Consider the following 15,501-nt stretch of genomic DNA (forward strand, 5'->3'; position numbering starts at 1 on the left):
AGGGGAGACCTTACTGCTCTCTTCCAGTATCTGAAAGGTGCTTACAGTGAGAGTGGGGTTGGTCTCTTCTCACTGGTGACAGGACAAGGGGAAATGGACTCAAGTTGTGCCAGGGTAAGTTTAGCTTGGATATCAGGAAAAACTTCTTTACAGAAAGGGTTGTTAAGCACTGGAATAGGCTCCCCAGGGAGGTGGTTGAGTCACCATCCCTGGATGTGTTTAAAAACCATTTGGATGTGGTGCTCAGGGACGTAATTTAGCACAGGGTTGTTAGGATTGTATGGTTAGGTTGTGGTTGGACTTGATGATCTTTAAAGTCTTTTCTTACTTGAGCAATTTTATGATTCTATGATGCTCTTCAGTTAATACTACAAGCTGGGGGATGAAAGGATTGAGTGCAGCCCTGTCAAGAAAGACCTGGGAGTACTGGTGGAAGGAAAGCTGGACATGAGCCAGCAATGTGCCCTCACAGCCCAGAAAGCCAATCATATCCTGGGCTGCAACAAAAGAAGCATGGCCAGCAGGGCAAGGGAGGTGATCCTGCCCCTCTGCTCTGCCCTGGTGAGGCCTCACCTGGAGAACTACGTCCAGATGTGGAGTCCTCAAGTACAGGAGAGACACAGAGCTGCTGGAGCGCAGCCAGAAGGTGGCCACAAAAATCATAGAATCATAGAATCACCAAGGTTGGAAAAGACCTAAAAGATCATCCAGTCCAACCATTCACCTATTACCAATAGCTTCCACTAAACCATGTCCCTCAACACCACATCCAGTCTTTCCTTGAATACCCCCAGGGTTGGCGACTCCACCACCTCCCTGGGCAGCCCATTCCAGTGCCTGACCACCCTTTCTGAAAAGTAATACTTCCTAATCTCCAGCTTGACTCTCCCCTGCCGTAGCTTGAAACCATTCCCTCTGGTCCTATCACTAATGACACGAGAGAAGAGGCCGACCCCCAGCTCACTACAACCTCCCTTCAGGAAGTTACAGAGAGCAATGAGGTCTCTCCTGAGCCTCCTCTTCTCCAGGCTGAACATTCCCAGCTCCTTCAGCCTCTCCTCATATGGCCTGTGTTCCAGACCCCTCACCAGCTTTGTTGCCCTCCTTTGAACACATTCCAGGGCCTCAATGTCTTTCTTGCAGTGAGGGGCCCAAAACTGGACACAGTACTTGAGGTGTGGCCTCACTAGTGCTAAGTACAGGGGAACAATCACCTCTCTGCTCCTGCTGGCAACACTGTTTCTGATGCAAGCCAGGATGCCATTGGCCTTCTTGGCCACCTGGGCACACTGTCGGCTCACGTTCAGCCGAGCATCAATCAATACCCCCAGGTCCATTTCCTCTATGCAGTCCTCCAGCCACACCGCCCCAAGCCTGTACTGTCGCCTGGGGTTGTTGTGGCCGAAGCGCAGGACCTGGCATTTGGTCTTGTTAAACCTCATGCTGTTGGCTTCAGCCCAGCTCTCCAGCCTGTCCAGATCCCTCTGTGGGCCTCGCTACCCCCAGGCAGATCCACACTTCCAGCCAATTTGGTGTCATCTGCGAATTTACTGAGGGTGCACTTGATGTCCTCATCCAGGTCATCAATAAAGATATTAAAGAGGACAGGCCCAGCACTGACCCCTGGGGAACACCACTCGTGACCGGTCGCCAGCTGGACTTAACTCCATTCACCACCACTCTCTGAGCCCGGCCCTCCAGCCAGCTCCTTACCCAGCCAAGAGTGTACCCATCCAAGCCTCGGGCTGCCAGCTTCTGCAGGAGAATACTGTGGGAGACAGTGTCAAAGGCTTTGCTGAAGTCTAGGTAGACCACATCAATAGCCTTTCCCTCATCCACCAGATGGGTCACTAGATCCAAATGATCCAAAGGATGGAGCACCTCTCCTAAGAGATGGGCTGAGAGAGCTGGGGCTGTTCAGCCCGGAGAAGAGAGGGCTGCAAGGTGACTGTGAGCCATCCACTTACTTCAGATAGCAGCTGTGACATTTAGGCATAGGTGTATTTGCAGTGTATACAGATAAAATATCTACTTTCCTCAAGTGTTTGGCACATCAAAATATGAAAGTTAGAATAACGGCTTTGTATTTTGTGTACTCTTGATGATTATTTACAAATATTACTTTTACACTGATTTTTAGCTAGATACAGATGCATGGATGTTATTGGTGGTGAAAATCCATTAAAATACTCTAAAGATAAGCAGCTATTTTTGCTTTCTGTTTAAACAATAAAACATGGCTTTGCTGAAGTCATGTACCGTTTTAATCTGTTGCCACCATAACGAAAACTCCCAATTAAACTAGCTAAATAAAGCAAATTCAAATTTGCCCTCAAAACAATCTAAAAGAAGAAACTCTATTTCTTGATTAGTATCACAGGCATTTCAAAAATGAACAATTAAAGGTTTATTCTACCTGACCTTGGACTAACACAAGCTACCAAGCTATTAAATGCATTAAACTATTAATCTGCGCTTTAGGTTACTCATTCCATGCTGATTTACTGGAAATCACATCTAAAAGTGCACCAGACTATAGCATTTTCCATGTCAGACTTCAGCATATTTCTATGGGCAGTGTCCTCTGGAATCCCTTTAGTATAATTTGGCCTTAAATTCCACCAGAGTTTTTGTGCTTCTTTCAAAATAAAAATGACAGCTATCCCTTATGGTAAAGAATACCTCAAATGATAGCATACGCTGAATGACTACAAAAGGACAGTGAACCTGGATCTCACATCTATTTCTAATTCAAAGAATAATGTACTTAACTGTTTAAAGATATGAAATACCTTCCTTCACATTCCTCTAGTAGTGCCAATAAAAAAAAATAAAATCATTCTCAATATTAACAATCCAGACCAAGAATAAAAAGGATACACCCACTGCTTTATTAGAGGTTGGATGTCCTTGCCAGAGACATTTGAGATAGATTTCAAAAACCCAGATGTGGAAACCAACATCTGACTCCACATGTGTGACTGGAACTTCTGAGATGAAGCAGTGCTAGCCAGACTCAACAGCTTGTTGAAAACCTAAAATGATAAAAAGTTATTGTTTTAATTAAGCACTTTAATGCACAGAATAAGCTTTTCTTTCTTGTTTATGTGCAAATAAACTAGAACTAAATACAAAAAAAACTCCTAATCACCTGGCTTCCAAAAAAATATTGAACTACAATGCAGAAGTTAACAAGTATGCTAAAGCACCTTTCTAGGAGTTTCCTCTTTGTTCCATAACTTAAGCTGGCACTTCACATACTGCTTCACTATGTATGGTTTAATATAAAATTTAGGAAGAGTCCGTACATTTTCCAAAATTATCTACAGTAAAACAGATCATGGCATATATCTGCTTTTTAGAAACAAAGCATTAATGAGGTTCTTCATTTACCTTTTTGCTATTGTTTTTTTTTTTTTTTAATATTACAAAGAATAAATTTTTTTAAGGAAAGCTTTCAATCTCCTGTATTTTCAGCCTGACAACAGCTGCTGTTAATAGCTTCTAGCACATGGGTGTCCAACCCTTCGGCTTGCTTGCATTGCATTGAGTGAAGAGAAATTATCATTGGTCACATTAAAAATATATAATATAGTTAATGCATAAGGTAACAAAACTTCTTTTTTAATTAGTATTTTTATTAAAACATAAAAAAGAGGGCAACAAAAAAATATATAAAACTGACAGGTTTGACATATTTTTACCAGATGCACAAACAAGATATGCTTAAAACAAAACAAAACAAAAAAACGGCATCTGAAACTGACAGGAAAAATGTGTCACCTACCTGGGTGTTTGTAGCAGTCTCTTTTTTAAGATAATCACAAAACATTAAAAAAAAAACAAACAAGAAAAACTACATGTTTTCTATTCCACTGCTTCATCTAATATGAAGATTTCTGCTCCCCCTAGCATGGAAAATTTATATAGTGGAAAGAGCAGAGCTGGATTCTCATGACTTTATTTATAATTTGATTACATCAACTCACAGAGACTAGCTATGAGTCACTAAAACAGGTCCTCAATGTTACAATCAGTCACAACAATTCAAAGCAAAGGAATACTTTAAGAGAATAAGCAATATATTAAAAATATTACTAATTACACAAAAGAGTAACAGTGAACCTTATTCTAACGATTTTATATTTGTTCTATACTTTCAAAATTGAAAATACAAATGGAATCCTAGCATAAACTGATGTGATCTTTTTTAAAGACAGGAAGTTCTCTATATGTCATAAAGACATTTAAATACTGACCTGTAACATAAACTCCATGCTGATCCTATTCTCAATCAGCCTCATGACAAGATGTGCTTTACACTGGAACATAGTGTAATATTCCCAGGACAAGGTATGAGGGTGTTTAATAGAAAAATGTAAATGTGATGCAGGGCTGAAAAATAACATGAAAAAAAAATCAATATTCTATTTTGCATTTTATGGAAAGAAAGTTAAAAAACTTATTAGCAACAAAAATTACAGTTACAGCAACCATTAGGATCTCTTCTATTGCTTTAACACTATTAATTATGACATTTTAAATGACTGTACAGAAAGGTTGCAGGGGTGCACAAACCTGGAATCGAGCAAGTACTGTATAGACAAGTAATGCTACCTGTACTGTAACTTCCCTAAAAGATACTGATGGGGTGAAAAAACACAGCAGGGAATCCGTGACTTGAGTCTGGAAATTACTCAAGACTTGGCATTCTACCTGCCCCACTTCCATTTAAAAGTACAAAATGCTAACATTCACAATCAAGTAAACAATTGCTGCAATTAAAGGAGAGGAGGAGTTTTAAGATTCATAGCAGACTTTCACGTGATGAGCCAAAGGAATTATTTTATTTTTGTTAGCAACTTTATGCTTTCAATACTTTGGAAAATGGATGCCTTCTAAATTAGATCTCATGCCAAACAAGGCTATGCAAAGCATCATGTTAGCACTGCCACACTGCTTCCATAACTTAACTTTCTGTGGTGCTCCTTCACACATACCATTTGTAAAGCAAAATATTTCAAATGGTTTAACTTCATTCCACATCAGAAGACAAACAGTGAAATCCAGAAACTTTTAGAACTTAGTGGCTGTACAGCAATAAAACACCAAAAAATTAATTTTAGGGTGTTTTGAAGTTTTACCTTTCAGAACATAAGCAGACCTATAGTCTAGTTTCAAAGTAGAAGAGTAACTGTACCTCCCTAGAAAAATAAGACCTTTCTGTCCCTTTTCAATTATTTGAGAAGGCAAGTCTGAGTTTATTTTAATGATGAACCAAAGTTGAGGAAACTGTATTTTATTGTGCTTGACATTTGAACTTTTTTCTATGATCTAATAACAAACATTTCAGAAATGGACCCATGCTATGTCAGGCCAACTTCTTAAGAAAAAGGAATCCAGATTTACTTTATGTTGGCTGATGGAGAATTACAAACTAGCCATTGTAACATAGAAAATACCAGCTACTTAACATTCCTGAATTCAAAATAGGGTTGTCCTGTGATTCTCACATACAGATCACCTAACTAAACCATTTCAGGATGGATCAGATAACTTGTCCAAAGATTTTACGACATTGCAAGACAGAATTAATTAATTAAAGAACTGTAACAAAAACAACAGGTATAAGCTTGATCTTTCATGCCAACTATCTCTGGAAAAGACAACTTCTAGAATCTTCAAAGGCCTATGAAACAAGTATTTTTAATTTTGACTTAATTTTCCATGCACTTCAATGTTGTATGCCAGAAAGAAGCATTTTAACAGCACAAAATACCAGCACTTGTCTTTTTAACTGCAACTCTTAAGATTTCAGGAGATGACAAGGACCAAGACAGTCACAACACCTTAGTATTCTTTTCCTATCCTTTTATTTAACAGGAGATTTCCTTGGCTTTACTCACGAATGTCAGTATAAACATAAGATTAAAAAAACATATATATTTCTGAATCTAAGCAATGCTACCCATTCTAGGTGTATCGAATATATGAATAAGAACGTGCTTAGGTTTACTACTTGCTCTTTCCTGTTGTTTAGAAACTAAAGTCTTCCATATCTAACTTGTCCTGTTGTTCTGAACATTTCTGTATTCTAGGATAAGGAAGGGTTAACAACGATGACATTGAAATGCAAGAAGGAAATTGAGGTTGTGGCTCAGATGTTATACAGTAATTTGGTCTTGGTATAAAACTGTCCAGCTTCAAAATACTCACTTGATTGACTTTGGTAAAATTTTTAAAAATTACAACCAAGCCAGGGACCACATTCCTGGCCTTCTTAAATTTACTAAGTGTTGATTGATTTTGTCACTGTTTATAGTATTTAACAGCAAATCAAAACAGACCAGTTCATTTAAATTTGAGAGTTGTCATTTGTAGTTCATTCAATTGTAATGTGTTTCTTCCCCTTGTACTTTTCATCAATCATTCAATTCTTAAAGCTACTACAAAATTATCATCAAACAATAATTATAACTAGCAATATGGGCCCAGAACCTTTGTCAAAGTGAAAAGTGAATTACCTCTTCCATTAAAATTTAGAATATTCATGTTCTTGAACACACATCAATCATTTGATAAAAACCCTAATCCTAATCCTACCCTAACCCTGTAAATATGCATCTCCCACTTGAAATACATTTATTTAATGTCTCTTGAAGCTTTTAATTTTTACAATAGCATGGTGCTACAAAAACTGAAGAAAATCAAAATCAGAGAGGGGGAACACAACATGAAAATGTAATGGGGATTTTGAAACATTCATCTATAGAAGTGTTAACCTGGAATTTATTTTCTTTCGTTATCCTAGGCTATGGGATTTTTTTCTTTCAGAAGAAATATTCTGGAGAGCAATGTTTTTGTTGCAATATATATGAAAAGAATTTGTGATAGCTGTTCTGTGCAGAAGTTAATTTGTAGGAGAAGTTACTTTTTTCCGGTTATTTCTTTTCATATTTTAATTTAGTTGAAAATAGGATTATCAACCAATCTAATTTTTATTCTGATTACTGTAAATTGAAACTGCAATAATGCAAATATAGTTGGCAGGAAACATATCATAATAGGTAAGTGTAACAAAGAAATGCAAAATATATGCTGAACACAAAAACAGCAAAGAAAAAGAAAGCTAACTGTACTCTAAAAAAGCCTAAAGATTACTAACCACTCTAGAAATAGCTCAGGCCAAAATTCTGGCTCCATCTTCCCTCATCCTCTTACTAAGAAGTATTTTTGTAACAGTATGAAAAATATTCATTATACTTAATTCCCTTCAAGATTTAAATTGAAAGAAAAATAAAACAACAGTGATACAATATGCTCAAGATACTTTATGAGACTGGTAATATATGCCTTGGGCAGCTGAAGTTCTTCAGCCTTTGGCCTTACGCCGCACAACACACCCAAGGCATATATTAATGGCCCCATAAAAACATACCCTGTAATGACTTGCGGCTTAAATAAACATACTTGTCTTTCTCTTTTCCTCCTCCGAATATTGGATGCAGCAGAACTCCTCCAGTCTTCAGTTCATATGCCACTATTTGATCTAACTCCTAAGAAGTACAACACATGTAAGCGAGTGTAATTTTGGAAAGCACAGAAATTAGTTATAGAAGATAGGGAAGCTTTTAACATCATTGTTCAAGTCATACCTCCTAAAGAAATATGTTTACAAGCACAAACTAATATTTTAAAACCAGTGATCTTCCTCAGCATGGCAAGCAATAAGACAGTTGAAACTGGCAGTTAACTCTTGCTCTCGATCTCGATTGTGGGTCAACCTGCAACACCTACATCTGTAATAATCTAAACCTAATATCAACACATCTGAAGAATATTATTGTCCACTGGCTAAATTTCTCCTGATCCTTTTTCTTTATTTGAATGTTTCCACTCCGAGTAAAGTAATACTGGGTACAGCTACAGAGACTGCAGAATATAAAAGCTCACCTCACCTTGACCTACATCCAAGCCAGACAAAAGCAGGCTCTGTGTCTGAATTTGTGTGCTGCTGTGCCCATGTTAACAAGCACACTTAAGGCAGGATGTTTGCTCACTGTCATCCAACAGTCAACATGGCTTCTGGATCAAATCAGGTCAGTTTTAGCATAAGGAGAGTGAACTGTTGTCTGCAACCCAACATTAGACAAGGAATTTCCAATGTTAACACATTTTGATACGTATTGATTCCTATCAACTTGCATCCCTTCATATACTAACAATGTGTTAAAAACAGTAAGGGCAGCTGTGACAGCAGCATTTCTCAGTTACATGTGGAAGCACTTAACTAACACATAGGGAGAGTACATGAACATCTAATACTCAGAAGCAACTTGGCACACAGCACTGGACTCTGGTGTTCTCTATTGTACAACCATGTTTAGCACAGGACTGGTGAGGTGAACGTGCCTTGGGCAACCATTCAGGTAAGAATAGGGTACTGAGTACCTGTGTGGGTAAGAGAAGTAATTAAAGCCCATTGGTAGAAAAAATGTGACAAGATGAAGAAGATATGTATCTTTCCATAAATGAATGTCACTGAAAAGAGTGAAGAGACACTACTGTTATGACTATTAAGTTCCTGTCTCACATCATTAGACTTAGAAATATAACCAACAGACAAAACTTTCTTTGCCAGTGACTCCTAATGGAAAAAATAATCTTAATGAAAATAAAAAACTATCAACTTTCACCACAGACATCAAAAGTTTCAGGTCCAACAATTCCAAGAAGTTCCCCTTCCCATTTCCAAAATCATCCACAGTATGCTCTGATTCAAAGGAAGGTACATGCAATCTTGCAATATACAGGCACAGAAATATCTGAGCACCAAAGAGTGCTATCTCTTCACTCATCACATACAACTGGTGAGAAGCAAGACTGCACTCTATCTCTTTCAAAAAGCTACTTGGTTTGCTCTTATTATCACACATTCATACTGTGTTATGTCCTCAAAGTTACATCAGTTTGGGGAAATGATGTTTGTCAGTCTACGTGGCTAGATGGTCAGACTGAGAGAATGGCTGAATGTTCAAGTGGAGACTAGTGACAAGTGATGTTCCTTGGGGATCAGTGCTGAGACCAGTGTCATCTAACAACTTTGTAGGCAACACGGACAGTGGGATCAAGTGCACACCTCTCAAGTTTGCAGATGACACCAAGCTGAGTGGTGCAGTTGACACACTAGAGGGAAGTGATGCCAACAAGAGGGATCTGGACAGGCTTGAGAGGTGGGCCCATGTCAACCTCATGAAGTTCAACAAGGCCAAGTGCAAGGTCCTACACCTGGATCAGGATGATCCTAAGCACAAATACAGACTAGGGGGAGAAAGGTTTGACAGCAGCTCTGAAGAGAAGGATTTGAGGAGTGTCAGTTGATGAAAGACTGAACATAAGCCAGCAATGTGCGCTTGTAGTCCAGAAAGCCAATCGTTTCTTGGGTTGCATCAAGAGAAGTGTGACCAGCAGGTCGAAGGAGGTGATTCTATCCCCTCTACTCTGCTCTTATAAGACCTCACCTGGAGTACTGCATCCAGTTCTGGGGCCCCCAAAACAAGAATGACATCAAGCTGTTGAAGCAGGTTCAAAGGAGAGCCATGAGCCACGAAGACAAACAGAAGGCTGGAGAACCTCTCCTCCAGGGACAGGCTGAAAGAGTTGGCACTATTCAGCCTGGAGAAGGCTCTGGGGAGACCTTATAGCAGCCTTCCAGTACCCGAAGAGGGTCTAGAGAAAAGCTGGAGAGGGTCTTTTAATAAGGGCATATACTAACAGGATGAGGGGAAATTTTTTACTGTGAGGGTGGTGAGACTCTGGTTGTCCAGAGAAGTCGTGGGTGCTCCCTCCCTGAAGGGTGTCCCTGGAAGTTTTCAACACCAGACTCAACGGGGCTTTGAGCAACCTGGGCCAGAGGAGGGGGTTGGAACTTGATGATCTTAAAGATCCCTTCCAATCCAAACCAGTCATAGAATCATAGAATGGCCTGAGTTGAAAAGGACCACAATGACCATCTAGTTTCAACCCCCCAGCTGTCGCAGGGCTGCCAACCACCAGACCAGGCTGCCCAGAGCCTCATCCAGCCTGGCCTTGAATGCCTCCAGGGATGGGGCATCCACAACCTCCTTGGGCAACCTGTTCCAGTGCATCACCACCCTCTGTGTGAAAAACTTCTTCCAAATATCTAACCTAAACCTCCTCTGTCTCAGTTTAAAATCATTCCCCCTTGTCCTACCACTATCAACCCATATAAACATTCTATGATTCTATGTTTTTCTAACAGGATAAACCACTATGATATGTATATTATCAACTGACTTGAGAGAAACTTGAGACTCCTTAACTTGAGACAACTTCAACAGGTATTTTTCTACTGTTTTACTATAAAGCTTGTATTTAAATGAGGCCAAAAAATACCTGATGCATTCCTGATCCAAGCTAATACCAGAGCCTTTCTAAAGCACAGGAACGGTCATCACTGCATTACAACTTCAGTTCACCGAAAAGATCTCCTTATGAATTTTGCATTCTATTTCAAATATTAAAAATACTGTTTTTCTGTTAATTTTTTCCTGTCTGTGAGCAAAAACTCAAGAAAAAAACAATTGCACAAAAAAATGATGAAATTTACTATTTGTAAGATAGATGCAGAAACATACTTTGGTTAATATATTTGATGTTTAGCTTTAAATTTTGATACTATATCCACAAAATATAATATAAGTAGGAAATACTACTATTATGTTATTACCTGTTTAATCCAATGGCGATATTCATTAACACCAAAAGTTTTTTTCATCCAAAGGCCATATATATAACCAGAGATTCCCTTTAGCACCCATTCATCTGACCTATAATAAGAAAGAACCACAAATTATGACACTTCAGAAAGTATTTCATAATAGATGGTATTTTTAACTAGCTCAAAATAGCCACAGGTTTCAGCAGGTTACATAACATTCTTTAAGTCAATAGAAGTCTGATGAGCTGTGAACCAATTTATGTAACTTGGCCCCTGGATGGGACTGATGAAACTGAAGAGCCAGTCAAAACTGAACTTCCACCACAGAAGTCCAGATTAAAACATAAAAGCAAACTACCTTAGCTGAAACCATAACAAAACAATGGAAATAGATATGAAAGTTAAAATGTCTCCTAATCTACATGATCTTAATTTCTTGATACCTCTCTCAAAGCAATGGAGAACATTTGGACAGCAACGAGATAAAATACCTACCTGCAAAATTCAATGGACACCTACTTACAAACACCGTTAGAATTACGTCTTAAGAGAGAAGAACGTGGAGAAAAACCACAAAATGAACATGAGTAGAATCCAAAGCATAAGAATGGCACGTATCTGATAGAAATTCTGTGGTAATAATTCTCTATGAATGTATAGCTCCCAAAGCACAGTACAGCGAGTAAAATAATTTGAGAGAAGACACATTTAGCCACTACAGTTCTCTGAATGTACACATCTCATATTCCTGTTCTAAGGGAAAAAAAAGGTATCCTGGATTTTTTCTTTTACTGAGATGGTTTTATTACTCTTCTGCTTGTTCTACAGTTACTACTTCTCTTATAATTCTGGTAAAATACAAATTTCAATTCCCTAAATTTCCCTTTTTCTAGAGAGTACCACAGGAAAATACTTACCAGGACATTCTGGATATAAAACAACCAAAAAACTGCTGGGCCAGGGCTTGTGCCAAGCACCTCCTTGTCAGTGGAGTTTCATCTATAATCATTGCGCTGTGCAAGAGATTTGTGCTGGATCCCACAAAAAGAGAATAACACAGTATGAGCACAAGCTCAAACAAAGCAACCCCCCTCAAAAATAAATAAATAAAAAAGAGACCTTGTTTTAAAAGCCAAAACAAATACACTACTTCTTTCAGCAAGAGATCAGCTTTTTTTTTTTTTTTTTTAAATAACATTAATCTAGGCAGATCTACTATTATATATACAGAGAATTTATCTTTTATAGAGCCAAAGTAGTTGAATTGGTGAAAATCTTTTGGATTCACAGTACCCTCTCCCAGCTGAAGAAAAACAAAACATAATGAAATGTCTACATTTAAGCTGATTTTAAATATTTCATGCATGGTGCTTCTAAATCAGAAAACCTCTGCCAATTTTTTGTTGAAGATGAGAATACAACATCTTTAAAAACACATATATTTAGAAATGCTGTTAAAAGTCTGTAACGTCAATAAAAGACAGCTTTTTCATCTAGGAAACCCAAAACTCAGGCTATAAAAGTAATAACATCAGGTATTTCCCAGCAGTCTTACAGTTTCTATGCTCACAGATTTAGAAAGCATCATTTTCTCAAATACTAACCTGAAAATACTCATGGATGCATAAGCAGCTACTTCAACATACGCTTCATCAATAAAAACCGTCTTGAAGCAGGAGTACGGATAGCGGCAGGTCAGAATCTCCTCATAAAACTCAAAAACCTCATGAAGGTATGACGTGGTATGTTTGAGCAATGGAAGTAGTTGTGGCAAGCAAAAGTGAGTCACCTACAAAGGAAAAAAATTGGTACAGAATTGGTGAATATGTTTAAATCCACTTACATCAAATTAATTAATGAAAGAGAAAAAAAAACAAAAATGGTACAACTACTACAAATCTAACAGAAAAAAAAACCCCTTCAAGCGATGATAGTAATTATAATGGCAGAAAAGTGCACCAGGATATCTACCTAAATTGTGAGAGTAACAACAAACAATTGTTTTTAAAAATGTGTTCAAAGATGACATCTACCTACTGATGTCTATCGTTTAACATGATGTAACATTTTTTTGTGACTTTGTAGTCTAGTGTCTTCAGGAGTATTATTTTTCTCTTACATAATAATGAACGAGACACATAACATCTAGTGAAGCAGTGTTATCATTTACAAGATAACCGAATAGAGCTGAAGCTATGAGAACCTTCAATATTACTGTTTTCTCCAAAAGCTAACTTCAGCACAGAAATGAAGTTTAGAACGGTTCGTAATGTCAAGTCAACTTCATAGAAGTTTAACTCTATAGAAACTTAGCAGTTTGCTCTTCTCAAGGACTAATTTTTTTTTTAAACAGTAGCTACCTCTATAATAAAAAGAAAAGGAGACATCTATGAAGATTATTACCTCATGCATGTATGGATCAACAAGAATTTCAAAAGGTCCTATGGCTAGGGAGATGTTAGAAGCAGCAGTTGGAATTGCCAGCATATAATGAAATGTCTTCTTTCTCATGTCATGGGTATATACAGTTTCCACCAAATCTCCATTTGAAACAGCCACCATTGCAGCATCCACAGTATACTCAAGTTTCCAGGTACACAACTCAGAATATGAATCAACACAAGGAAACCAAAATCTAGGGAAGTCAGCGTGTGGGAAAGATGGTTAACAATTATGCTTATGTTTCACAAATGATATTTCTTTCAAGTTCCAAACTGTATCTTTTAATAATGTCAACACTGACACACCTCTGTTATATGGTGATGTTTATTAATATGCACTGCTTTCACAAAGCACTGCAAATTTCTTTGCCATTACCTCCTGAGCTATAATGACTAGAAATCCTAATGGTAAGGTGCTACTTCACACTGCTGAGCTCCTTTCAAGCAGCAATTAAGTTTTCAAATGTTCAGTTTTACCAAGAATTCAGAGAAATTGTATTTCTTACAGTTTGAGATTAAAGACAGTATTCTTACCTTGTAGAATTTTGATAACCACATGAAAAGACGTGAGCACCTCTTTCTGCCATGCTGCCCTCCATGTTGGGTACCACAAAATGAAGACCTCCTTTTGGCTGGTCCAGAGAAAAATTTATGTGCACCTTTAGGACTTTCAACTCTGCAGCATGAAGACAGAAATCAGAGTACATACACAACTTATGTGAAAGTTATTTCAGAATAATCATTCAGTTTCAGACTACTGATCTTTCAAGATAATCTACTTCCTTCTCATTGACATACAGGTTCTCTTTACAAAGCACAACACATGGGCTTACAAAACTGAGACCTCTTACACTTAACTTACAGGATATGAATTAAAGAGAATTTTTATTGATTGATAAAAACTTCAATTGGAGTTGCATTTAATCTTCCTATTCCTCAACAGTAAAGAATCTTTACACAGTTACTGTACTCTTACCATGACTTTTTGTACATTGCTGAAATTATATTACTGAAATAATTTTCTACAAAACTGCAAGTAACAGGCACATTTTAAAAAGATATACTATTATAATTTGCAGTTCTTTAAAACCTCTTATTATATTTAAAGCTTCTCCTGTGATTGAAGTGTCTCTGCTTTCGTTCAGTTTCACAGAAATCTCACCCATGAAGGGACAGGCAAGAAAAGAAATTCAAGCAGATAGAGAAGTTTAGCCAAGTGTAACCATAAACAGGCATTGCAACTTTGAGAAAAAATAATCTTGTTGGAATATTTTCCTTTCTAGGTTTGCAAGTAACACAACAGGAACTTTAAAATTACAAATAAAATAACAAAAGTATTTCCCAGTAAGATGTAGCTGACAACATTGCACAAGTGTTTTCAAAGTGAGATGGGAAAAAAATGTAGCTTTATAAACATGTAAATAGACAGATTCTGGTAAATTATTTTCTTTGTTGACTCACGTATACTTCAAGCAGCTTCAAACACTTATAATTTAGCACCCACCACATTCCATTACACCCATGTATACTTCTGGGCTCAGTACCACCTAGAGTTTGTAAAGGGTGCTGCAACCACTTCTCCATTTTACCAACAATCACAAAGGTATTTTTCAGACTTCAGCTGGAAAGATGAGCGACAACAAAAGAAAACAGTAATCACCATTTCATAAAATAACATAATGATATTTCTATTTATTTAGATCTCCTATTCTCCTATACAAACTCACAGATAGCAATTCTCTGGCATCTTAAATTAAGCTTTCAGTAAACAGTCTCTTTACTTTACCATCAACATGTTTCCACAGCTCTGAGGGAACCTTAATGCACAGTTCACCATTTCCAGCATCTGGGTCCACAGCACTGACTGCAGCAGCATAGGCATTGGAAAAATAGTTGAGATTCCTCCTGTCAGAAATAGCCGTTTAGTTCTTAAAGTATACAATGAACCCCCCAAAAACAAAACAAAACAAAACAAAACTTTTAAAGTGACATGATTTCTATACCAAATTTCATGGGTAAAAAGGAAAATACTTTTTGGTCCTTAGAAACAATTTAAAAAGAAAAGATTGCAATCATTCATTTATTTAGGATGCAGACAAATTTCTACAATAGAGTTACGGCAGCTTACGTGACTATTTATCAGCTGACAGCACATTTCATTCTAAAGCAGTATCATTACTTAGATTAACTGTTTTCCTATGAAATGAACAGGCACATAGGCGTGCTTACTGTTACAAGCTGAATGCTATCTTCTTATTGTTCAGTATTATCATATTCACATACTGAAAGATTCACCAGCCAAGTTCAGAAATAACTTTC

At 37.5% G+C, this 15,501-nt stretch overlaps 1 protein-coding gene across 4 annotated transcripts in view; it reads right to left on the reverse strand.

Moving 5' to 3' along the window:
* The window catches only part of TAF2 (TATA-box binding protein associated factor 2), a 59,238-nt gene that overhangs the window by 36,223 nt on the left and 7,514 nt on the right, over nucleotides 1-15,501 (reverse strand). For 3 of the 4 annotated variants that reach the window (XM_010709267.3, XM_010709268.3, XM_085221617.1), the window contains exons 4-12: nucleotides 14,969-15,087; nucleotides 13,717-13,858; nucleotides 13,145-13,376; nucleotides 12,346-12,530; nucleotides 11,659-11,772; nucleotides 10,751-10,850; nucleotides 7,471-7,556; nucleotides 4,260-4,395; nucleotides 2,881-3,035 (exon numbers count right to left, since the gene is read on the reverse strand). In XM_010709267.3, coding sequence (XP_010707569.1) covers nucleotides 2,881-3,035; nucleotides 4,260-4,395; nucleotides 7,471-7,556; nucleotides 10,751-10,850; nucleotides 11,659-11,772; nucleotides 12,346-12,530; nucleotides 13,145-13,376; nucleotides 13,717-13,858; nucleotides 14,969-15,087 — 1,269 coding nt within the window. The remainder of the gene's footprint in view (nucleotides 1-2,880; nucleotides 3,036-4,259; nucleotides 4,396-7,470; nucleotides 7,557-10,750; nucleotides 10,851-11,658; nucleotides 11,773-12,345; nucleotides 12,531-13,144; nucleotides 13,377-13,716; nucleotides 13,859-14,968; nucleotides 15,088-15,501) is intronic. The other variant, XM_085221616.1, reaches the window with a different exon arrangement.

Source organism: Meleagris gallopavo, chromosome 3 (genome assembly GCF_905368555.1).
Source record: "Meleagris gallopavo chromosome 3, MGAL_WU_HG_1.1, whole genome shotgun sequence".
Classification (NCBI taxonomy): Eukaryota; Metazoa; Chordata; class Aves; order Galliformes; family Phasianidae; genus Meleagris; species Meleagris gallopavo.